This window comes from Chroicocephalus ridibundus, chromosome 23, assembly GCF_963924245.1.
Source record: "Chroicocephalus ridibundus chromosome 23, bChrRid1.1, whole genome shotgun sequence".
Classification (NCBI taxonomy): domain Eukaryota; kingdom Metazoa; phylum Chordata; class Aves; order Charadriiformes; family Laridae; genus Chroicocephalus; species Chroicocephalus ridibundus.
Window position 1 is genome coordinate 4,238,674 of NC_086306.1, and position 22,051 is coordinate 4,260,724.

Below are 22,051 nucleotides of genomic sequence, written 5' to 3' on the forward strand. Positions count from 1 at the left end.
CAACCCAGTCCCATCAGTTAGTGGAAAAGACATGCCCCAACACCCAGCCTGGAAGTAAGAAGAGCAGGCATCCCGAGCCCCAGGCGGGGTTACGGGTACCGCGCTGGGTCAGGGCAACCCAGGATCCTTTCCTGGGACTCCAGCATCGCCACTCCTGCAGTGGTCAGAGCTCTTCTGGAAACAGATGGAGCAACCTGGTTTTATTTACTAAGCTGCTGAACTAATTGCAAAAATAACAGGCGAATCGTCAGGTCCCTAACAGCGTTCCCAAGCTTTCATTTTTTTCAGTTCTTATTTTTTGCAACTTTGTGACTCCTCTCTCCCCTTCTCTGGTTTGGTGGGCTGGTTTCTGTGGTTGCCTGTTGCTCTGCTATCATAAATCTCAGCAAGGGATTCTCAAACCCATCCAGGGTTTTTTGAACATTGAAATACACCCTCTGGCTTGGAAATTCTGCGAGATAGAGATGCTCGGAAGCTGCAGGGAGGAATTGCTGCCTGTTGCCCTGTTCGGATGCTCTTTCCTCAGCATGTGTTATTGGCAGCTGTCGGAGACAGGTTGGATGTCTCTGGTTTTGTGCTCCTGGTAGGTTGATGGGGTGGGAAGGAGGGAAAAAAAAATGAATGCGGTTGATCAGAACGTGAGTGCTTTAGTGCTAGAGGTTTAGCTGATGTTCCTGCTGCTGGAGGGATCTTCACCTGGGGGTTAGAGTTGAGGCCTCGGGATACTTGGATGCGATTTCCTGCCCTTGTGGTCTTTTGGACAAGCAGTTTGCTCCCTCTGCACCTTATTTCTCAATCAAAAGGGGGCTGAGAATCACTGCTTTCTCCCGTCCTTTGAGTGCTCTGTTTGCCTTGGAGGCTGTTTGGATTTGTCACCACCTTCCACCTCTGTGAAGACCTCTGATGGTGCGGTAGTGAGAATAGCGATGTATTAACGATGACTAATAGGTGCAACATGGGAATAATGCTGCTGCTGCTCGGCGGTGAAAGCATCAGGCAGATGTTGAACATCTGGAACGGCACTCTGCATGATCCCAATGGGGCTAGCAACTGCTGTTGTGCAGCTTCTTCACAAAACACAGGCATCTTGAACGTGGTTCCTGAACGAGAAATCACGCTCTGCTCCCAACGCTCCTCCTCTCCGGCCTGCCGAGGACTGGCTGCGGCCTCCAAGCCGTCTAAATTCAAGCAAAATGGAAATGGCTGTCAAGTGAAAACCACGGGTGGGTTTTAGCACGTTGGTGATGTCAGGTCTAGTCTGGGAAAATGTTCCATTTCGGGTACTTTAATATGCAGTAGGGCTGATACTGACGTAACTGCGCGTAGCAAACATACTTAGGGCTTTATATAGGGTGGATCTGTCCTGCAGAGACAGACGGAAAAACTCACTTCGGCCGTCTCACCCTCTTTCTCAGCTGTCAGTGCAAATTTCCTCCCTAGCTGCTATCTTTTCATGTGCTTTTTACAGTACAATTTTAAGCTTTGGCGCTCTGTCCTTTGGCTTAATCCTTTTTAGCAGGCTTTTACTAAAAACGCTTTTAAATCTTCATCAGCCAAAGCTGTTTCCAAATGGATTTAAGGCTTTGGTTTACCTCTTGTTTCCTGGTGAAGAAATGAAGGCAAGGTAGAGGGAGCAGAGAAACAAGGTGCTCTCTGAGGCAGCGCTGGTCTGTAGCTCCAGGTAAACACGTTTTCTCCATTAAGTGAAGGGCTGGAAACATTTCATAAGCTGCACCAGGGGAAAAGTGAGTTGCAGGCTTTGGAAACCAGCCTGGGGAGGCCGTCAACGCGCGGAGGCTCTGCTACTTCCCTGAGAGCACGTAGTCAAGAGCTGTGCAATATTTCAAGTCGACCTGCCAAATGCAGGAGGAACCTTTTGTGTTGCAAATGGACTTCCCAGACTACACAGGAGGTGCGCAAGTTTGCTCTTGCATCAGCCCCTTTGAGCACCTTAAAGTGTCTCAGATGTAACTTGGATATCGTTGTGGTTGGTTTTTATTTCTTGAGGCTACGAGAGCTTTCAAAACCTCAGCCCGAACTGTGAGCCTTGTATGACTAGGGCTGTCCTACTGGGGAAATCACAACGTCCTGTTTTCCAGGGTCACTGCGGGTGTCTCATGGATGCTCCAGCCAAGTTGCTGCAGGACTGAATTCCCGCAGCTGAAGATAAAAGGAGGAACCGGTGATCCTGGTTTGCTGTAAAACTGGGTGATAAAGGTAGATAATAAAGAAAAAACAAGGGAAAAAAAAAGAAAAGGAGGAGGCGGGGAGAAGACGAAAAGAAAAGGAGGGGGAAAAAAAGGCTTTAAGTGACTTGCCCAAGGCAGTGCGGGCAGAGCAGTGGATGAGGAGGAGATGCCAGCCCCGTTCCCTGCCCAACAGGCTCTTTCTCTGCTGTTGGTTTCCATTTCCCTGGGGTCTGTTGGTTGCATCAGTGTCGGTGAAGCATCTGGAGAATGGATGCGCCACGTGTAATGTGCAGGACGCTGCATGTCCTGCTGTGATCTCCCTGACTTCAATACCTGCGTGTGCCGCTGATGGGTAACCGGGAGCCTGTGTCTCTTTAAAGCTCTGGGCATTTTTCTTTTCCAAGTGATTGAACTTGAGCGAGGGGAGGGGAGGATTCCTCAGTTCTGATGTAACTGTTAGCAGAACCACGTGGTTTTATACATTTTTGACAAGAAAAAGTCCCCTGGAAGCAAGTTATAAAATTTTCAGTAGCTCTTTTGTAATTGCTTGCCATAGTGGATATTTTCCAGTCAGCCTTCACTTTTGGGCTTGGTTTGTTTGTGCGGTGTCCTCATGTAGGCTCCAAATGTGAAATCCATTCAACCTTCGTGACTTGTCTGCTGTCCCAAGTAGCGCTTGCTTCAGCTGGAGCAGGAACCGAAGCGTTACTTGGGACAGCAAATGAGTCACTTGGGGAAGCAGGGAAATGCCGGTGTCAGCACATCGGGATCCCAGCTTTCACAGCGCCTGCCCGGCCCAGGTCGGGAAGGGATGCCCGGTGGCTGATGAGAGCCCCAGTGGCTGATGAGGGCCCCAGCATCCTTCCCTGCCTGCTCCCTGCCAGCATTAAGGTGGCCCTACCAAAGCCGAGCTCGGTTCACTTCCATAGTAGCCAAGACTAAATTAAGGTCACTGTGCTTCTAAAACCAGCACTTCAAGGAATTTAAGTAACAAACAAGATTTGTTACGTAGCCTTTTGTAAAATAATGCTCTTTTTTTTGTTTGTTTGCTTCCCTGTTGTGTCTTTTCCTAAACAGCTCTTCCTCCTGCCTCCCTCTGCTCAGCCGTAACCCTGAGCAGAACTGGGTTTTGTTCCCCACCTCGAAGCCAGACAACCCGTTTCCTCGCAAGCCGGCATCATTTGTGTTTCTTTTATGCTTCCAGAACATGAACATCCAGGTGGAGGACATAAGGATCCGCGCCATCCTCGCCACCTACCGCAAGCGGGTGCCTGTCACCGAGGGTTACGTGGAGGTGAAAGACCAAGGGACCTGGAAGCAGATCTGCGACAAGCACTGGACCATGAAAAATTCCCGAGTTGTCTGCGGCATGTTTGGATTTCCGAGCGAGAGGAAATACAACACCAACGTCTACAAGTAAGAGCAGAGCTTTGTATGAGACACGAGCGTGTTTCTTTGAACACTTGGGGCCTTGTTCAAAAATGCAAATTGTCAAATGACACTGGAGACCTGAGGTAGAAAAACCTCCAACTGCTTCATTCCTTCACATCAGATTTTCCTTCTGTGTAAATATTTGAAATGTCAAGAATTTCCTTGTGCGGACAGGGGAGGTGTTTGATCCTCGCCATTCCGGCTGAAGACCCAAGTGCAGTATCAATTCTAGTACTCGATAGATCATATAGCAGGAGATGTGGACATCTCAGCCCAAGAAATCTTTTTTGTTTCCAGCTATAGCGTAGTGATTTCCTTTACCAGTTATGGGATTAGGTTTTGTGTTGTGTGCAGGGGATGGGTGTGAGCGAACTGATCATGCTCTCCCGGTAAACCTATCAGCTGCAAGCAAAACTAACCGCTTTCCCCATCCCTCTGCAGAAAGCCAGCTGCAGGATCAGATGTGGTACGTGCTGAAAGCTCCAACCGAGTAATCTTGGAATAAAACAGGCCTTTGTTGTGCTTCGTTGCCCAGGTTCCTCCTCCCCGCTGCTGCGTGCGATTCCTGGTCTCACACCTCTCTTGACATGTTTACCCACATTTACCAACTGCTCTGGCTCTCACGAAGGTTCATGGGTGTCCAGCTGCCAAATCACCCACAAAGGAGCACTCTGCCCGGGGGAATATTTCCCAGTAAATCTCCCACTGTTGTTAACCCCAGTTCAGCTCCTTTGGCGCTGGCAATTCCTCGGGGTCCCGGGCTGGAAGGGCTGCCAGCCATCTCCAACTTGGTACGACTTGCTCTGTCCATTAGAGCCTGCCTTGAGCCCAGTGCTGAGCTAAAAATGTCAGTAGAGCACCCGTGCTGCTCCTCCCCGCGCCGCTGCTGCCTGCGCGCCTGAGATGGTGCTGGTAGAAGGATGCGGTTGGGGGCAGTTGTGGTTTTGGTGCTGCTTTTTCTTCCTAGAATTATAGATTGTTTTAAAACGAGGGAAGAAAACAGTGATCCCTAGGGAGAACGTTGTGTCTTTCAGAGCTGCAGGCTGATCCGTTCAGGCTGGGTTTCCCATTTCTTGAAAGCCAGGAGCTCTGGTCTTTTTTGTTGTCGTTGCTTCAGCTTGAGTTTTGTCACCAGCCTTCATCACAGACGTGGTTCTTCCTACACTGTTCCCTAGAAATGACACCCTGAAGCAGATGCAAAATAGTTTAAGTGAAATTCTGTCTTGTTTCTTTCCTACACTGTGACCTATGGAGTGGGAAAGTGTCAACCGGTTACGGGGAGAACTGAATTCTCCAGGCAGGAGTTGTGGTTTTCCTGCCTGTTCCTTTTGGCCTGTGCAATTGCTATTTCTGAAAGCTGCCTCTGGAACCGGCTGGCCACGTTTCATTTCTTTCATTAGCAAGATCGTGATCAATTTGAAGAGGTCCTTGGGTTGGAATAGCGTAAAGCCGCATAGCAGCACAAAGAATATAAAATGAACAACCCGAGTGGAATTCTGTTCTCGGGCTTCCCAGGGAGATGAGCAGTGAATTAATAATTGCTACCAGGCGGTCTCATGTTTTGCCCTGGACACCGGTTAGAGGAGCGCTTGCTCCCACCCGTGCAGTGTGTCTCCCTCTAACTCAGCTCTGAGATTCCCATCCCCTGCAGCCGAGCAGGAGGGCAGAATAAATTACCTCGAGTAAGACAAAGTAGATTTTTCCTGCTTCGCGGTTGCGTTTCCAAGAAAAGCATTAACTTCAGCAGCTGGAGCCATCTGCCTGAAATAAAAAGGGTGCTTGGTAATTGTCGTGTCTCTTGCAATAGCGCACGTAGAGATGGAAAAACTGAGGCATGGTTGTTCAGCACAATATTCAGCAATGTTGAAAATCCCATTCACCGGGGCTGGAGTTATAAATGTGCAGTGCTTACGAATAGCAGGCTTGGGAGATCTCTGCTACCCAGCCGGACGCGTTGCTGGAGTAGCCTCGGTGCCCCAATACCTCCCTCACGTTTTCACTTACGGCTTGTTGGGCTCCCGCACCCCAGAAAGATATTTTGGAAAATACGCTGAATATTATCCGAGGTTGGAAGGAGATGGGATGTCGTTTTATCAGAGGGAAGAGACTTGTAAAACTTCGTCAGCTGGACACTTTTGTTTGGTTCGCGTAGTTTAAAAAGCTGCGTTCTTTCTTGGGGCATTTGCCTTTGTGCTTGGTGTTACTGGCAGATGTGTCGCATACAACCAGCGTTGCTGGTGGGGGAAACCTCCCCGTTCTGGGCTGGGAACTTCAAAAGTGATCTTTGCGTTGCGATCGACGTACTGGGATGATGACAACCCCTGCAATCTGCTCGCCTGGGCCAGGAGAGCACTGCTCTCTGCTTGTCCCTCGTGCTTTCCAGTCACATCCCCTCTTGGGGAGGGAAGAGTTTCGTCTCTGGCGAGTCTCTTGAACCAAGCCCTCTCTCCATGTGAAGCCTTAGAAACTTTGTTCTCATTTCTTGGGCTTTTGCTCTCCCTAATCTGTAAATACCGTTCTCCCAAGAGCGGATCCTTTCCTGCTCCGCAGCTGGGAGATGGGCTGGAATCGGGTTTCTGGTGGCCGGGGCTGCGAGTGTCCCCTTCCCACATCCCCACCAGTCCCGCTCCCCACAAAGTACAGCTTTGCACGCTGAGCTGGCTGGCGCTCTGCGCTGCTTCTGCACAATGGTGGGAGGTGAAATGATCTGCAGATGGATCTTGCTTGAAAGAAAACAACTTAGTTCATTGTTGTCCCGGTGCCAGGTTTTTATTCCTGAATGTAACTTAGGCTCTGCAGTTGACAGCACGATTTATGTTAGGAAACGAAACAAATCTCAATGTTGTTTCCATGCTCTCGTTCATTCTTCAAAGTGATTTTATGTAGGCGCTGCTTATTAACTCCTCCTCCCGATTCCTGCTCTGCTTGAGAAAGCAGAGTACAATTAAATGCATTTGGCTGATGGGGAGAGTAGAAGTTTGTGACCGGAGATGCCTGAGGCAAAGAGATGGCCCTGATGCCTCCTCGAGGCCTTACAGCTTTGTGATTTGTCAAAGAACTGGATGGAGAAGCTCAGCAATTCCAGGATGGTTCGTTCAACGTCAGTCTGAACAGTATCTCCCAGTTTAACCAGTCTGCTCATAGCATTATGAGTCTGGGCAGATGTGTAGGGCAGTTAATCGCTTCTGTGCTTGTAGTGGAGATCCTCGTGGTTTGCGTTCTCCCTGGAAAAGCCAGGATCCTCAGGGCTTTAGCAGAAGGTGGCAGGTCTGGCTTCTCTTCTGCCTCCCTCAGGCTGAAGACAGCAAACTACTTAACTTCAGTAAATGCTTGAACAGTTTTGCAAGGGTAAAAACTTTATGCTTAAACACCTGCAGAGGAGTTCACCAGCTTCTGTTCGGTGTGTTCTGGGTGAATTTTCCCCAAAATTTATGCGTGTAATGATTTGTTTTCTGCTCCCCGAGTCCTCTCAGAGACATTCTTACGTAGCAAAGTTCCTTTAGCTAAACCCTCAGCCACTTCCCACAGCCTTTGGGCTCGAGCTTATGTGATGAAGGTCCATCTCTCCTCACCAGGAGAAATGGTTTGGACTCCAACTTGACCTAGAATTGACTAAACTCTCACAGCATGACTGTTCGCTCACACCTCTGATCTGAGCGGCGTTGCTCTTGGCTTATACCAAGGCCAGTGAGAGGTGACTTGCACCCTTTCTGTGTTAAAAAGTAAATAACAAGAATGCCCTGAGTTTCTGTCTGTGAAGATCATCTGTATGCTACTTTTTTTTTATATATTCGGCCTGGGGAAATGAGGTGGGGCTTTCTCTGGCTATTTCTCCCCAGCCTACCAAAGGTTGCTAATACCAACCAGATGTTAATGCCTCATGAAATTTCCAGGATGAGGTCATTGTTTGCTATTATAAGGCATCCCCGTAATTACTTCTCTAAGACAGGCTGTGTTTCTTGTCTGCTTTGGAGTTCATGGACCTCTCCGCACATGTCTGCGGAGGGCCCTCGGTGAAAATACTCCTTCAGGTTCTCGCTTCCGTGCCACGGACGCAGAGTGAAGGGTGGTGGGGCAGAGCTGGCTCGTGCAAGGAGAGGATGGAGCGGCGTCACCGAACGCAGGCGCCTCCGGATGCTTTCCAGTGTGTAACGTATGCGTGAATCTGCCCCGTCGCTCTGCAGCCCAAGAGACCACTTAATGTTCAAGTGGGACCTTGGTGCTGAGCTCCAGCAGTCCAAGGGCTGAGGATGGTGAGACACTGGCCCAGGTTGCCCAGAGAGGGGCTGGAGGCCCCATCCCTGGAGACATTCAAGGCCAGGCTGGATGAGGCTCTGAGCGACCTGATCTAGTTGTGGATGTCCCTGCTGACTGCAGGGGGGTTGGACTAGATGGCCTTTAGAGGTCCCTTCCAACCCAACACATCCTGTGATTCTGAGGGCAGAGGCTTTCATGGCTTTTTGGTAGGCATGTCATATCCTGCGCAGTTTAATTAAAAGGAAAAAAATCTTTAAGGTTTGGGTCCACATTGAGCCAGATATTCTAGCTGAGAAGCGGCTGGCACTTTCTGCCTGCATCCTCCCTTTATTTTACTTTTTTTTATTTTTTAAATTTTTATTCTCCCTTCCTATTTCCTATTCATTTTGGGTTGAATTGCGGGTGTTTTACCCACAGGACAGACAGGCAGGTTATACTGGGATAGATCTCAGCCCTGCCCCATCCCCTGTCCTTTCCAGCAGAGCATTGACTCCCCCTCACGTGATGCAGTTGCGTCTCTATCTCCAGCCCCGGCTGCGTTTGGCCCTAAGCTTAACCCAGAGAAATTTGGTTCCAGAAAGGATTAGTCGGTGGCCGAGAGCCATATGAGCCTAGACAACCGCTGAGCTTGTCAGCAAAGCTTAGCAAGCAGGAGCAGAGACGACAGTCCCCTCGAGCATCTGCAATGGCACAAATTAGCCCACACGGGATCACCAAAGGGCATCAGCTGGGAAAAGCTTGACCTGTCCGGTTTAGGTTCAATCCAAACCTATGAAAGGCTCTTTGTCCCTTTACCTGATCCTGTTCGGACTCTCAGTCCTGCGAGGATGTGCTACAGTTAATGGGAATTGATGCTTTTTCCCCCAGCAAGTTCCGCCTGCCTTGCTCTGCCATTTATCCCAGATAATCCTTGGATCGCCGGGGCTGCGTGGCAGCTCGTCCTGGAATAAGGAGCAGCACAGGGATCTCGCAAAGCCACGTCAAGATCACAGCAGGGCGTTGGCTCCTCTGCGCCTTGCCTTTTTTTTAACTTAACTTCTAACATCTCCCTTCTGATAATGACCTGACCTATATTTTTGTTTCATTGACTATTTTAGTTCCGATGCGGTCGTCCGACAGCCTTGCGGCGCAGTGAGGATGAAGCTGGATTACTTTCTTTTCTCCTTTATCACACATGCCCCTTCCCCCTTAGGAGTCCCTGGAGCAGCTCCAGGCCAGTGCTCCGCTTTGGGAGCAAGAAGCAGAAACTGCTGCCAATCTCCTCTGCTGTGAACATGTCACTGGGGGAATTGCTCTTGCTCTCGGAAATTGCTTTCAGGCTCACGGTTGTTAACGCTGCGGCTTTGAGAGAAGCGGGGGAGCCGGGGCTTTTTCCCAGTCTGCCATCTTCTCGCAGCTGGTAGGCGATGGCCAGCAAAGAGAAGAGCTCATTTACGGGAGAGGTCTTTTGGGGACCTCCCCAGTCCAAACTCGCCAGCGTTATTTGCGCGGGCCCTGTTCGTACACTGCCTTTTGAATTAACCGATCTCTGACCCCAGCATAATGTAGGGGTCTCGACTATGTGTCTCCGCTTCGAGTGCATGATTGTTGCTCTGGCTGCACTGTTGATTCACTCTGATCTTTAGCTTAAGGAGATGACCTATTTATTCCCAAGTGACACCTTAACAGAGAGTCATTGTGTGTATGAATGGATCAGCCTTCAAATAATGCTGTTCAGTCCTCATTTTATTTCAAGTTTTTTTCCCAAGAGTAAAAATCAGTGCAGTTTTTTACGGATTCCTAACTTTTGTTTTCCTGTTCCCTTTTATTCCTTTAAGGATGTTTGCCAGCAGAAGGAAGCAGCATTACTGGCCTTACTCAATGGACTGCAGTGGGAACGAAGCTCATATCTCCAGCTGCAAACTGGGCAATCACCTCAACGTGGATGCAGAGAAGAACGCAACGTGTGAGAACGGGATGCCTGCAGTGGTCAGCTGCGTCCCCGGGCGCGCCTTTGCCCCCAGCAGCCACAGTGGCTTCCGAAAAGCCTTCAGGCAGGAGGTGAGTGGGGAGCACAAAAGTAGGAAAAGCCTGGGGGTGTGACTCTTAGAATCATAGAATCGCCTAGGTTGGACGGGACCTTTCAGATCATTGAGTCCAACTATTAAACCAACACTTCCAAAAACCATCACTAAACCATATCGCTACGGCTGCCCGGCTTTTAAATACCTCCAGGGATGACGATTGTACCTCCTCCCTGGGCAGCCTGTTCCAATGATTAATAACCGTTTCAGTGTAAAAATTGTTCCTAATATCTAAACTAAAACTCCCCTGGCACAACTTGAGGCCGTTTCCTCTTGTCCCATGGCCTGTTCCTTGGGAGAAGAGACCCCAGGGAGTTGTAGAGAGCGAGAAGGTCTCCCCTCAGCCTCCTCTTCTCCAGGCAGAACACCCCCAGCTCCCTCAGCCGCTCCTCACAAGACTCGTGCTCCAGACCCCTCACCAGCTCCGTTGCCCTTCGCCATCGTTTATCACCTGTAGGGCCTCAACATGTGTATGCGTAGCCACAAACCAACCTGTTGTGCAAATTTTCCCTCTTTGTATTTCTTCCAAGCCCTTTCTGTCCCCACATGAGTATGGTACCTGGCCTCCTCCTCCAGGCTCAGAAGGGTGGGAGGCTGGCTGCCCGCTGCAGCTGGCAAGGCTGGGAGCAAGTAGTAAAAAAAAAAAAACAAACACACTTGTCACGTTTCTGTTTGAGCTGTTGTGTTCAAGCCAATTGAATGGACGCCCAGTCGCTGCTGGGCTTTGCTGTTTCACAGTCACTTAAATACTGCTGGGTTGTTTCTCCTGTAAGAGGTACACGGGGAAATAAGCCGGCAGTTCCGCCACCTCTCTGTCTTCTATAAAGAAATGCCCTGAAAGACTAGGAAAACATGGCCTACCGGAAAGGTGGAAAAAGCTGTGTTTGTTTAGTCTAGCAAGGAGAGGGCTGAGTGTAGCGTAAAAGCTCTAAGATATGCAAAAGGCTGTTATAAAATGACGCTGAAGTCAGTTGTTCTCAGTGCCAGTGGGGCAACTGAGTATGAAGGAACGGCTTCACTTGCAGCAAACGTGGTTTAGGTTGATGCTAAGGGAAATTTTCCAGCTGTAAGGCATGTGGAGCCTCCGGATACGGGGGTGATCTCAGGGTCTGGAGGCCCTTAAGGCTGGTTAGAGGGCGTTCTTTGCAAAGGAGTGTTAGATGCTGTGGATCTTGCCCATAGCCCTTGGCTGTAGCCTGCATTCCCCAGCCTATGAATTTAGGGGTGGGCTTTCTCTTGATGCCTGAGAAAACCCCAGACACCACCTCAGATGCTGCTGTAGTGGGAATAGCACAGTCCTGTCCGTGGTTTCCTTGCCTGGAGTCTGCACGAGAGCTTGCAGGATCTAGGCCTCGAAGGTGAAAGGTCTTGTAAATCATTACTAATCTTCTGAGCCGTGCGCGTTGCCAAGTAATTCCTTAAGCCTTTGTGTAGGCTTTGGATGTCCTTAGTGTGACCCCAGCCTGGAGAACTGTATCTGCTTCCAGTTTTAAAAGTTAAGGGCTTTTTTTGCTCTCAGACTCTGCACAAATCACACAGTGTTCCCATACCAACGCATCTCTCGGGGGCGGCAGCTGGTGGGTCTCTCTGCTTGGTGCTGGAGAAAGCTGTAAGCAATGTATAGTCCGTGACTAATAGAAATATAAGAATAGGAATTAATGGAACTGGATCTGCTGCTCAGCTGTGTATTTTTGACTGCGATCTGCTGCATCACTTATTCCACTAGTTGTAACTGCAGTGGACAGGTAGCTTTTACGTGGCTTGAGTTCCACGTTGGTCTCCTCGGTTAACCCAGGACCCCTGTCCGGGGATCCGTACAGCAGCTGAATCCATCTAGCGGCTGAACCACAGGCATCGAGCAGATAAGAACTGGCTCCATGCGACTCCTGAGCCTCTTGTAAGGCTCCCAAGGGATATGGTAGGACAAACGGGTTGAGAATGTCCAGCCACTCCTCTGCTGCAGAACTGGTGGTGTGAAAAAGGCTCCTAAATCCAAGCACTAAACCTGCAGAGGACTAAGATATCTCTTTTTATTCTCTGCCCGTGTACAGGGATGCGAGAAACATACGTCTAAGCATACCATAAGTCTTGTCAGATAAAGATCTCCTTTCATCCAGCGCTTTTAGCCTTTTGTATTACGTGGTGGTTGTTTTAAGGTGCCTCGGGGTAATAATTTTTGGGCCACAATTTGCCTGCAGCCACATGCCTTAAATGAGAGCTGTAAAGAAAGGCTGCTTCGTTCGCAGACAGTGGTAGCACCGCTTCTGTCTCTGTCTTCCAGCAACCACTGGTGAGGCTGAAAGGGGGAGCCAACACTGGCGAAGGACGAGTTGAAGTGCTGAAAAATGGAGAGTGGGGAACGGTTTGCGACGATAACTGGAACCTGGTGTCGGCCAGCGTGGTGTGCCGAGAGCTGGGCTTCGGGAGCGCCAAGGAAGCGATAACGGGCGCAAGACTCGGGCAAGGTAAGAGCAGCGGGAGCTCCAGGGACCGTTCGTGCCTTGTCCACCTCCGAGAACCCTTTCATGATTCAGGGCAGAGCGTATTTTTACTGGGATGTTTGTCTTGGGGACCAGGAATTTATTCTCTGCCCTTAATAAGTCTCTTGAGTCCAGGAGCTTGAGGCCGAACTGGAATATGTGACTTTCTAAAAGATATTCAAGATTCCTTGAAAGAAGTCTAGTGATGATGAGTTTAACCTTTCCCTCAGGCAGCTGTTCCAGTAATTACTTCTTCGTTATCACACGTTATCCGTTGCTCTCAAATTCTTTTTCTCTACATTCACATCATGGTGTAATGCATTACTAGAAGGTTCCTGGCAAAAATGCTTCCTGAGTCTAGACTTCAAACGCTCTCCAATTTAAGACCAGAACATCAATTTAGCCCATTATAAATAGAAGGGCATTTGAACAGCTCAGAGCCAGGTTTGGGTTTGGATTTCCTGTATTTGGGAGTTGGTTTAAATCCCAAACTGTGGTAAATGGTAACTCAAAGCCTAATGTACGCCCTCTCAAACCGCCTTCTGATTCAAATACCATGCTCCCCTAGTGTAAACCCTACAGAAAATGACACCAAACCAAACCCCTTTATTGTGAGACTAAATGAATGGGTGAAATTTCTTCAGCCGTGGCTTGGAGAAGGGCAGGGAAGGTAACAACACGTGTAAAGCACGGTGGTGGTGTCCAGGATCTGGAAAGCTTCAAAATATGACCTGTCCATTGGATTTGCCAAAAAAAAAATATCTTGCAGCGGGATGCAGGGAGCTGCTGATGTGTTTAGCTGCGTCTAGGAAAGAGAATAATCATCGTGGGGGGGGGAAGCGGCTGCCACGTGAGGGAGGAGAACGCGCCGTTCCCAGCCATCTCCCGCAGCCTGGAAACTCTTACAGCAGCTGCCGATTCCCACACGCTTTCCTTTCTTTTATCGTTAAATACCGGCAATCAATCAGCGCGCCCTGTTGAAACTGTCCTCTGGGATGAGAAGCGCTCGGTAACTTCCTTCAGCAGCTGGAGCATCACATTGTGGTAGGAAAAGGAGCTTTTGGGGCCCAAACTCGTCTCTGCTCTGGCCTGGCACAGGGGAGTCTCCCAGCTGTTAAACTCCGTCTCCCTGCGCGTGTTTACGCTTTGCCTTGTTACAGCTGCATCTCGGTGAATTTGTGTGTTCCAAGGCTAATTTGAAGGACCCGTCTCATCCTTGCTGTGTTGGAGATTTAATTTCCCAGGGTAAAATGCATAAAGACGGACTACGTGTTAAACCAGTGTGCAGTGACTCGAAGTCCCAGCTGAGGCAGCGATGAGTGCCTACCACAAAGAGCTCGGGGTATGGAGAAGGTGATTTATTCTCCCTTTTATAGACGGGCAACTGAGAGCCAGATTAAACGATTTACCCTTATTCACACAAGAGGTGTCTGAAAGGAAGATGCTGCGCCCAGATCTCCATGTGTTGTCCTTGGAGGGAGAACACAGAAGAAAACCTCAATCAGTAGGTGAATGTCTGTGTTGGATGTACAGCCCTAATCCTGTATGGCATGGGAGGAAATATAACATTTATCACCATATTTCAGCACATATAGCAATTCAGCTTCGTTTATTCAGTGCCCGGGACAGCAGCGCTTCCTGCCTCCGTGTATTATAAAAGAATTTCCCCGAGAAGAGCAGACGTGCCAGGGTTACGTGGATCAGCCCCGTGGCCCTGCCCTCCCTCTTGCTTTGTCATTTCATCGGTATGGCTTTGTCGGGCCGTTTCAGCGGAGAACGTCGGACTGGATCCATCCTGCGTTCTTGGTGCATCACCCTCCAATTCTGGTCGGCACCAAGCCATTCCTCCCACTCCAGCTGCTCGGCGGCTTGCAAAATGACTGGGTCGGTGTCACCGTTTCCAGATATAAACCACAAACAGGATTTTAATGAGAGAGAAGCAAAAAAGGCTAGATGCCCCTTTTCCGGCGGCCACAGCCTAGGAGTCTGCTCCCAGATCTTGTGTGATGGGTGGATGCAGGGCTGGCCGAAGCGCTAAGGCGTCCAGACCCAAATTCATTCTGTGGATGAGATTGAACCCAATATATTTACATTTCTGCCTTCGTTGCTCTTGCTGCTGTTGTCAGAAGGCGGCTCCGGGGTACGTCCTGACTCATTCCACCACACAATCATGGAAATATGCTAGAGAACATTTTTTTTTAAATCATTTTTTGTTTTCTCTGTGCCTCAGCAGAAGTCTGAGGAGGTGAAGGGGTTCACCAGACGGATCATTAAACTGTCACCCAGGGTTAGGCCTCTGAGTCACAGGTGTGCTGGCTGCCACACAGCGTTAGAGAGGCTCCAGATGGCAGTAGACAGATGTTTTTAAGCAAAAGGATCCCACCTACTGTTAATAAACCAATTACATTTTCCTGCCTTCCAGTGTCAGCCCTTTGCTTTGAACTAAAAGGAGCAGGCTTGGTGTTGGGTAAGATTTTCCTTTCCAGAGGAGTGAGAGAATTAAAAAAGAAAGGGGTTCATGGTGAGGCAGCATGTGCCTGGGAGGCTGCTGGTCAGAGCCCAGTTGGAAGTTCTGCCAGTGTCTAACTTTGGGCAATTTGTGTCACCTCTGGGTGCAGACAAAGAAATGGAGCCAGGATGTCATTCCCGTGGTTTGAGTGCTCTGAGACAGCCCCTGGCTCTGCGGGGCCCTTGTCTCTTTTGCTGTGATGAGAATGGTGTTGCAGGGATGAAGAATCAACAGTCGCTGTCAGAAATGGTAAGAAAACCATAGCTGCTTTTCTACCTCCGTTACCCAGGTGCGTGCCAACAAGGGGAACTCCAAACCGAAAATCTACATCTGGTGTTGATCGACCTCTTCCAGCCGATTGAAAGGGCTGGTGGAGGGTATTGGTGGGTGGATGCTGCTTTCTTGGAAACTTCTGTGGCTTTTGCCTTTTGTCACCACCATCACTGTGCTGCTCCCGGCTGCTGATCAGAAATGGACGAACCCGCGGCTCAGATGGAAGTGCCTGGGCAAGGGCTGAGGTGAAACAAGGCACCTGCAGGTCAGAGCACAGCATCCACCAGCCTTTTGATCATAGACTCGTAGAATCGCGGAGGTTGGAAGGGACCTTTCAGATCATTGAGTCCAACCATCACCCCAACACCGCCCAAACCACCACTAAACCATGTCCCTCAGCACCACGTCTGCCCGGCTTTCAAATCGCTCCAGGGCTGGTGACTCCACCACTGCCCTGGGCAGCCTGTTCCAATGTGTGATAACTCTTTCAATGAAGAAATTTTTCCTAATATCCATCCATTATGCCGAGTCTGCACAGAGCAAGTTGATAGCAAAGGTCAGAAGTCTTTTTATTCTCAGCCTCTGAGCTCTGAAAGCTTCCTAGAAACTGCTGGAGACCAGAGGTTCTACATCTGCTACTTGCAGGGATCTCGAGTCAAAACTATCCAGTGTGTTTCCATCAGCAATTACTCATGGATTATATGGGCTCCAAGAAAGGCTCTGGTTGTTCTTCTGTGATGAAGATCATCTGCTGGAACCTTGGATCCATCCCCCCCATGACTTCTTTCTAACCAGCTTTGGGATCAGTTTGGAAACAGGACCTGAGGGCTCTGCAGGCAGGATTGTTGCCTTCTCGTATGTGTGTGTCTCCTCTTGCTGTGTCTCTTTGTGAGAAGTGACAATGGCCTGCTGCCACTTGTCCAGGGAGGGAGCCAAATTGAATAATTTGGCTCCCAGTACCTTGAGACCATTCTCTGCAGAATGAAACGATGTTCGCTCTCCTGTTCCCATCAACGTTGGTGGGGTCTGTAACCCACAGCTGCCCCAGAGTTGTTTGACTGACTTCTCGCGCGTCCCTGTGGTGGTGCGTGGTGTTGTCCCAGCAAACGTGTGGCTGTCCCATTTAAATGTCAGGGCTTGACTGGGAGCAGATTCCAGCATACGGGCCCAAACGAAAAGGTCATAATTTGCGAATTCCTACAGCTGAAGTTTGTAAATTATGTAACAAAGGAAACTTGGCTTTTTCTGCTGTTCTTGCATGCTTGAATCCCAGAGACTACTGGAAAGAATTTAATGGTAAAATTATTAATAATAATCTTGCAGCTTTTTGTTTTATTTTTACAAGAAATCCATGGAATTTTTTGGGATTACCGTGTTTTGAATGCTAGAGGCCAGTGCGATGTCTGCAAAGTATTAATAAACTGTAATTGGATATTTCTTCACCACACAGTAGCATGGGCAGAAGGTAAGGACTCTCTTCTTTTGTTTTCTTCTTTTCTCCCCCAAGGCATGGGTCCAATTCATCTCAACGAAATTGACTGTACGGGCTTTGAGAAATCGGTCACGGACTGCAAATTCAACACGGAGTCGCAGGGCTGTAACCACGAAGAAGATGCTGCCGTGAGATGCAACGTCCCGGCCATGGGTTTCCAGAATCAGGTGAGAAGCCAAGCGAGATCCGGATGCGAGTGAGTGTGGCGAGGTGTTTTCATCCTGGAGCATCGTCTGCCCTCCCTCGCAGGGCACCTGGGTAGGAATCCTTTCACCTAAGCGGTGCCTATTCAATTTAGATTTTAACATCCACGTTGTGTCAGACAGGAGGGCAAATAAGGATGATGCTCCCTTTTTGTACTGAGTTTTGAGCTCCTCCATCCATTCATTTCATGCTTGAAGTGCCGCTCCGGCTGTAACCTCTGCGGTCCGGTGGCCCTGTAAAGCTGGTGGATGTCCCTGTTGTGCTGGGATCTCGGTGGGGTCCCGTGACAGTGGTACCCAGGTGGCTGTGGCATGGGTTCTGCCGTCATCTTTGCCACGTGGAGCTTAAAAACTTCAGCTGCATGAGCTGGACACAGGTTCCTCTGAGTAAGTTCTCCTGCTGAAGGTCAGAAGGGTGTGGAGAAGGGAAGCTTTCATCGGGAGGGTGTTTCTCTCTTGCAACTGGTACAGGCCACTTTCATATGCTGGGCCTGGCTGGGCTGCTTCTTGTCCACGGTGGGAGATGAAGAACCAGACCCCATCAACTGGTCTGCTGGCAGCTGAACGGGGCATCCTGGGCTCAGTGACTTTAACCACAAGCCTTCAGAAGACCCTGAGTGTTGCTTGCCCAACTGTTGCGTCTTCCCTATAAAGTTTGCTCTGACATTTGTTGACGGATGGCTTTTTATGCCCTGCAGCTGCGTCTGAGCGGCGGCCGCAACCCTTACGAGGGCCGGGTGGAGGTCCTGGCGGAGCGCAACGGCACTCTGAAGTGGGGCACCGTCTGCAGCGAGAACTGGAGCACCGTGGAGGCCATGGTGGTGTGTCGGCAGCTGGGGCTGGGGTTCGCCAGCCATGCCTTCCAGGTGAGTCCCTGCGCCCTCCTGTACGCGTGCTTCAGATGTGGTGCCATGTGTGTGGGTGGGCGGGGGCTACTGGAGGAGGAGGAAGGCTTCTTAATAAAAAAACAACAACAAAGCAAACAAAAAAGCTCAAAAAACCCAACCAACCAAACAAAAAACAACCCACCAAGCCATAAATCACAGCATTCAGCTTCAAAGCATTAGCTGGAGAGGCCCCGAAGGTTAAACCTTGTTGCACAAGAGCCATTGGGGGAAATTCAGAGCAGAAGGAGCTCTGGGCAAAGCTGCTGTTTTTGTACTGCTCAGGTTTCCCGGGAAGCCTGGCTCCCTTGGCCCTGGTTGGGCTGGTGGTTACATGGAGTTTCTTGTCCCTCCCCGAGTCGGTGGGGAGTTGCACTCCTCCGGCTGACCGAAGTGGGGAAGCCAAGTTTAACCTGGTGTCAGATCACTTGAAAACAGTCTGATTTTGCTCCCGTCGTTAGTTCGCAGTGCGGTGTGTGCACTAGTGTGTGGTGGAGCTGTACGCCTTTCTTTCTCCTTTCATGACAAATGCCCTAAACCCTCCCTGCTTGCACATGACTAAGAATGGCACTTAATAAAGGCATAAAAGCTATCAACTAACAAGCTTGGGATAAAACCACAAAGGAATAAAGTGTTCTTTCCCAGCGAAGCTCTTTGGCACAATGAATGGCAGCCTGCTGTGCTGGCTGGAGGAAAACAAGCAGCATCCATAAGAGCTGGAAGGAGGGAGAGCAAGAGCTTCCCACCCAGTTCCCAGATGGATAAATGGCATCAGGTTTAAGTAGCTGGTGTAGGCCAATATCCCTGGTGCGAGATACTCTTCTGCGCTGATAACGCCCCCCAAGGATCACAAGGTGAAAGAGGGGCAGGCAGACCTAGGTGTAATGGCAGATTTTGAAAGGAAATCTCTAACCTCTGGGCCTTTATCGCAGTTCCCAGACAACATGAAAATGGGGATTGGGGCTCCTAAAATAAACTGGTTTTTCCTTAGGACAAAGTAATCCCTTGCCAGAGCTTGCTGTCTTGCTGTGCTCTGGAAATGCAGCCCCTTTGAGGCATTTCAACCGAGAATCAACAATCGCCAGCAGCTTTGGGGAGACTTAGGCTCGAATGGCCACTGAATAAATAAACTCCGTGTGTGTTTGTATAGATGGAAACCCGCACACAGAAAACAGCCTTAGATGGGTTCTGGATGGAAAACTATTTTCCCCAAACAATTTCCGGAAATCAAAAACTTGGGCAAACAAGTAAAATGTGGTCGCAGAGAGCAGAGGCTGTCCCCATTCTCCAAGCCGGGGGTTTGGTGGGCTCTGCTGTCCCTTCGTGCCGTGGCTGGTCTGCTCGGCACTCACGCGCAGCCGGCTCTGCTGGGCTGCAGCGATAAACCCAGTGAGAATTAGCGTCTCTGCCCGCTGCCTGCTGGTTTTGCGCAGGGAGGAACAATAAAGCCCTGAAATGACTAATGGCCTCAGCATCCTCGGGGCTGGTTGTTGCCTGTCGAGAAAGCAGGAGAGACCGTAGGCAGCAGCGGACAGTTAAAACCCTGCCTGGAGAGCCCAGTCCTGCAATGAGTGACCAAGCTGGGATCCAGCAGGACACACTGGGCTCGTGAGCAGGCAGATTCCAAGCAACATGACGCTTATCCACGGCCGGAGAGGAGATCTGCAGGTCCCCGAGCACCACGCTGGGGTCGGATGCCTGGGAGGTAGAAGGCTGGAGCTGCCCGTGACGCTGTTGTGGCCATCCCACTGTTCAAACCGGTTCCTCCGGCCGATTTGCCTGCCCGGCTGCCAAGCCGAGCGCAAGAGCTGAGAGTAGCCACGTCCCTTGAACGCTGGCCTTTCCAGCTGCCTGGCTCTATTGACATAGCCCTGAGAGTCCAGCAAGAAACAAGACATTTTTTCCTTTAGCTGAGACTGCTGGTATTTAGAACAGAAAAGGCCCTTATGCCTGTCCCGGCTGCACCAGCTACATGAGCATAAAGCTACACTGTGTAGAACAGGGCAGCCCTGTGTGCGGGTGTGCAAAGAGTGTTGCTAACAGGGTTAACCAACAGCCTGTTGCAATGGAAGCAATGGGACAGATGGGTTTTCTTTTCCTGGAAACGTGCTCCCAGTTTTGACACTAACAGATCTGATTTTTTTAATATTTTTTTTTTCTTCTTCCTCTTTCTCCCCTCCCCTTCTCCCAGGCTTTGCAGTTGCAGCTTCATCGGGGTTTAGTGTTTAGTTTTGTGTTATGTTGTAAGTTAATTTTCTGTCATTCCCACAGGTTTTGTAAAACTGGGTGATGAAGATGAGCCGTGAGCAGGGTTTGAACATCCCCCCTGGGAACCCAGAGATGCAGCCCCCAGATTGTCAGGGTTAACAGACCCCGTTAGTCCCGGTGCTCCACAAATGCCTTGTTTCCACTGGCATTTCTAGCACAAGTGTTAATTCTGCCTCCCCTCCTTGTGCAAGCAGGCACTCTGGCGTTACTCGTGGCCCTCCCAAGTGCACAAATGTCACAAGACAGATGTGGCTTAATTGCTGGGCATCTCTCCCAAAGGCACAGCCTAAATGACTTAAAACATCCCAAGGATGAATTCGTCAGCTGGGTGGGCAGAGCAGGGTGGAAAAGTGAGTTTACAGCTGGATTGAAACAAGCAGAGATTGAAACCAGCTCAGAAACAAGGAGAGAGATGCTTAACGCTGGTGAGATGTTCAGGGCGGGGAATATGGTCAACCCGGGTTTTAATCCCAGTCCCAGTTTTCTACTTAAACGGACTTGGGTTCATTCCCTGAGTTACTCGTCTCTTCTCCAGCATCTTTAGCAAGATCTGTCTCCGTGATGGTGTGGGGTCTTGCCTCGATCTTCCCTGGAGGGAGAATGCAGGTGACGGGGGGATGAATAGTCCCCCAGCAGTCAACTAAACACCGAAGGGTGTGTGAAATGCCTTTTTCTGCCTTTCTGCCCAGGAAACCTGGTACTGGCATGGAGACATCAGCGCTGACAATGTGGTTATGAGCGGTGTCAAGTGTTCGGGGACCGAGATGTCCCTGGCCCACTGTCGTCACGACGGAGCCGATGTCTCCTGTCCCAGGGGAGGTGGTCGTTTCGGTGCTGGTGTGTCCTGCTCGGAGAGTGAGTAACTCGGGTTTTATTTCATTTTGGAAGAAGTGTTTGCCTTGGGGATGCGCGTGAGAAACGTGCTGGCCTGTGCTGTGCCTTGGATATGTCAAAACAGTGGCAAATTGCTGCTGATGGGGCTGAGAAATACAGCGCAAGGAAGCTGTCCCTGCTCACTGCAGGGGCGTTGGACTAGATGACCTTTAAAGGTCCCTTCCAACCCAACACGTTTCTATGATTCTAAGGGGCTGGCCTCTGCTTCTGGTAGACACTTGTGGGGTTTTTTTTTTTTAATTAGCCCGTGAGTTAATTTCAAACCTTCCTCCCAGCTGCCCCTGACCTGGTGCTCAACGCCGAGCTGGTGGAGCAGACGGCCTACCTGGAGGACCGCCCCATGTTCATGCTGCAGTGCGCGCTGGAGGAGAACTGCCTGGCCAGCTCGGCCGTCAACACCTCCCTCACGTCGGGCTACCGGCGCCTGCTGCGCTTCTCCTCCCAGATCCACAACAACGGGCAGTCTGATTTCCGCCCCAAAAACGGCCGCCACGCGTGGGTCTGGCACGACTGTCACCGGTGAGTGCCACAAAGATGATCTTACACAGTCGGTGCCTCCTTCCATCCCTTCGTGCTGCCCGAGGGGGCTGTTTTGAAATGCTGGAGCCGCGGCTGCAGAGCTGTGATGTGTGTTAGGGCAGCCCTGATCCTCTGACAGCGGGGAAACCAGTTTATTACAGCAGGAATTCTCGTTGAGAACTGGTATGTGAACAAGACAGGAGAGATGTATGTGCAGGGACAGTATGTACATGGGGTGTGGGTGTGTACAGAGAGAAGGAAGAGCGTGCCCGTGTACCCGCTGTGTGTGGAAACCTCTCAGCTCCTTCCCTCGTCTGGGAAAGGACTCGAGAACACGCTGTCATTCTGTATTTTTTAAATGCATCTCGATTCCACTTAAGCCGTGTACAGCTGGGAGGTTGTTTTGTGCTTATTTTTGACAAACTGTAAATTCACCCTCATAAATGCATCGTTTTTCAGGGGGGAGCTGATGGTTTCAGCCAAAGTAAACCAGGGGGAGGAAAGGAGCTGGAACCAAGCCGCCCAGGGGCTTTGCTTCTGAAATAATGGCCTGTTACAAGGTTGATTTTCGGTGATTTAGGGTAAAAGG

The 22,051-nt window shown here is 50.1% G+C and overlaps 1 protein-coding gene across 10 annotated transcripts in view; it reads left to right on the top strand.

Annotated features, from left to right (window-relative positions):
• Window positions 1–22,051, top strand: part of LOXL2 (lysyl oxidase like 2) — a 64,698-nt gene that overhangs the window by 35,861 nt on the left and 6,786 nt on the right. For all 10 annotated transcript variants that reach the window (XR_010074020.1, XM_063358855.1, XM_063358861.1 and 7 more), the window contains 7 exons: window positions 3,394–3,605; window positions 9,695–9,917; window positions 12,222–12,405; window positions 16,710–16,861; window positions 17,596–17,763; window positions 20,739–20,904; window positions 21,219–21,462. Coding sequence is in view for 9 of the 10 variants with exons in the window: in XM_063358855.1 (XP_063214925.1) it covers window positions 3,394–3,605; window positions 9,695–9,917; window positions 12,222–12,405; window positions 16,710–16,861; window positions 17,596–17,763; window positions 20,739–20,904; window positions 21,219–21,462 (1,349 nt within the window). In the remaining variant the exon portion in view is untranslated. The remainder of the gene's footprint in view (window positions 1–3,393; window positions 3,606–9,694; window positions 9,918–12,221; window positions 12,406–16,709; window positions 16,862–17,595; window positions 17,764–20,738; window positions 20,905–21,218; window positions 21,463–22,051) is intronic.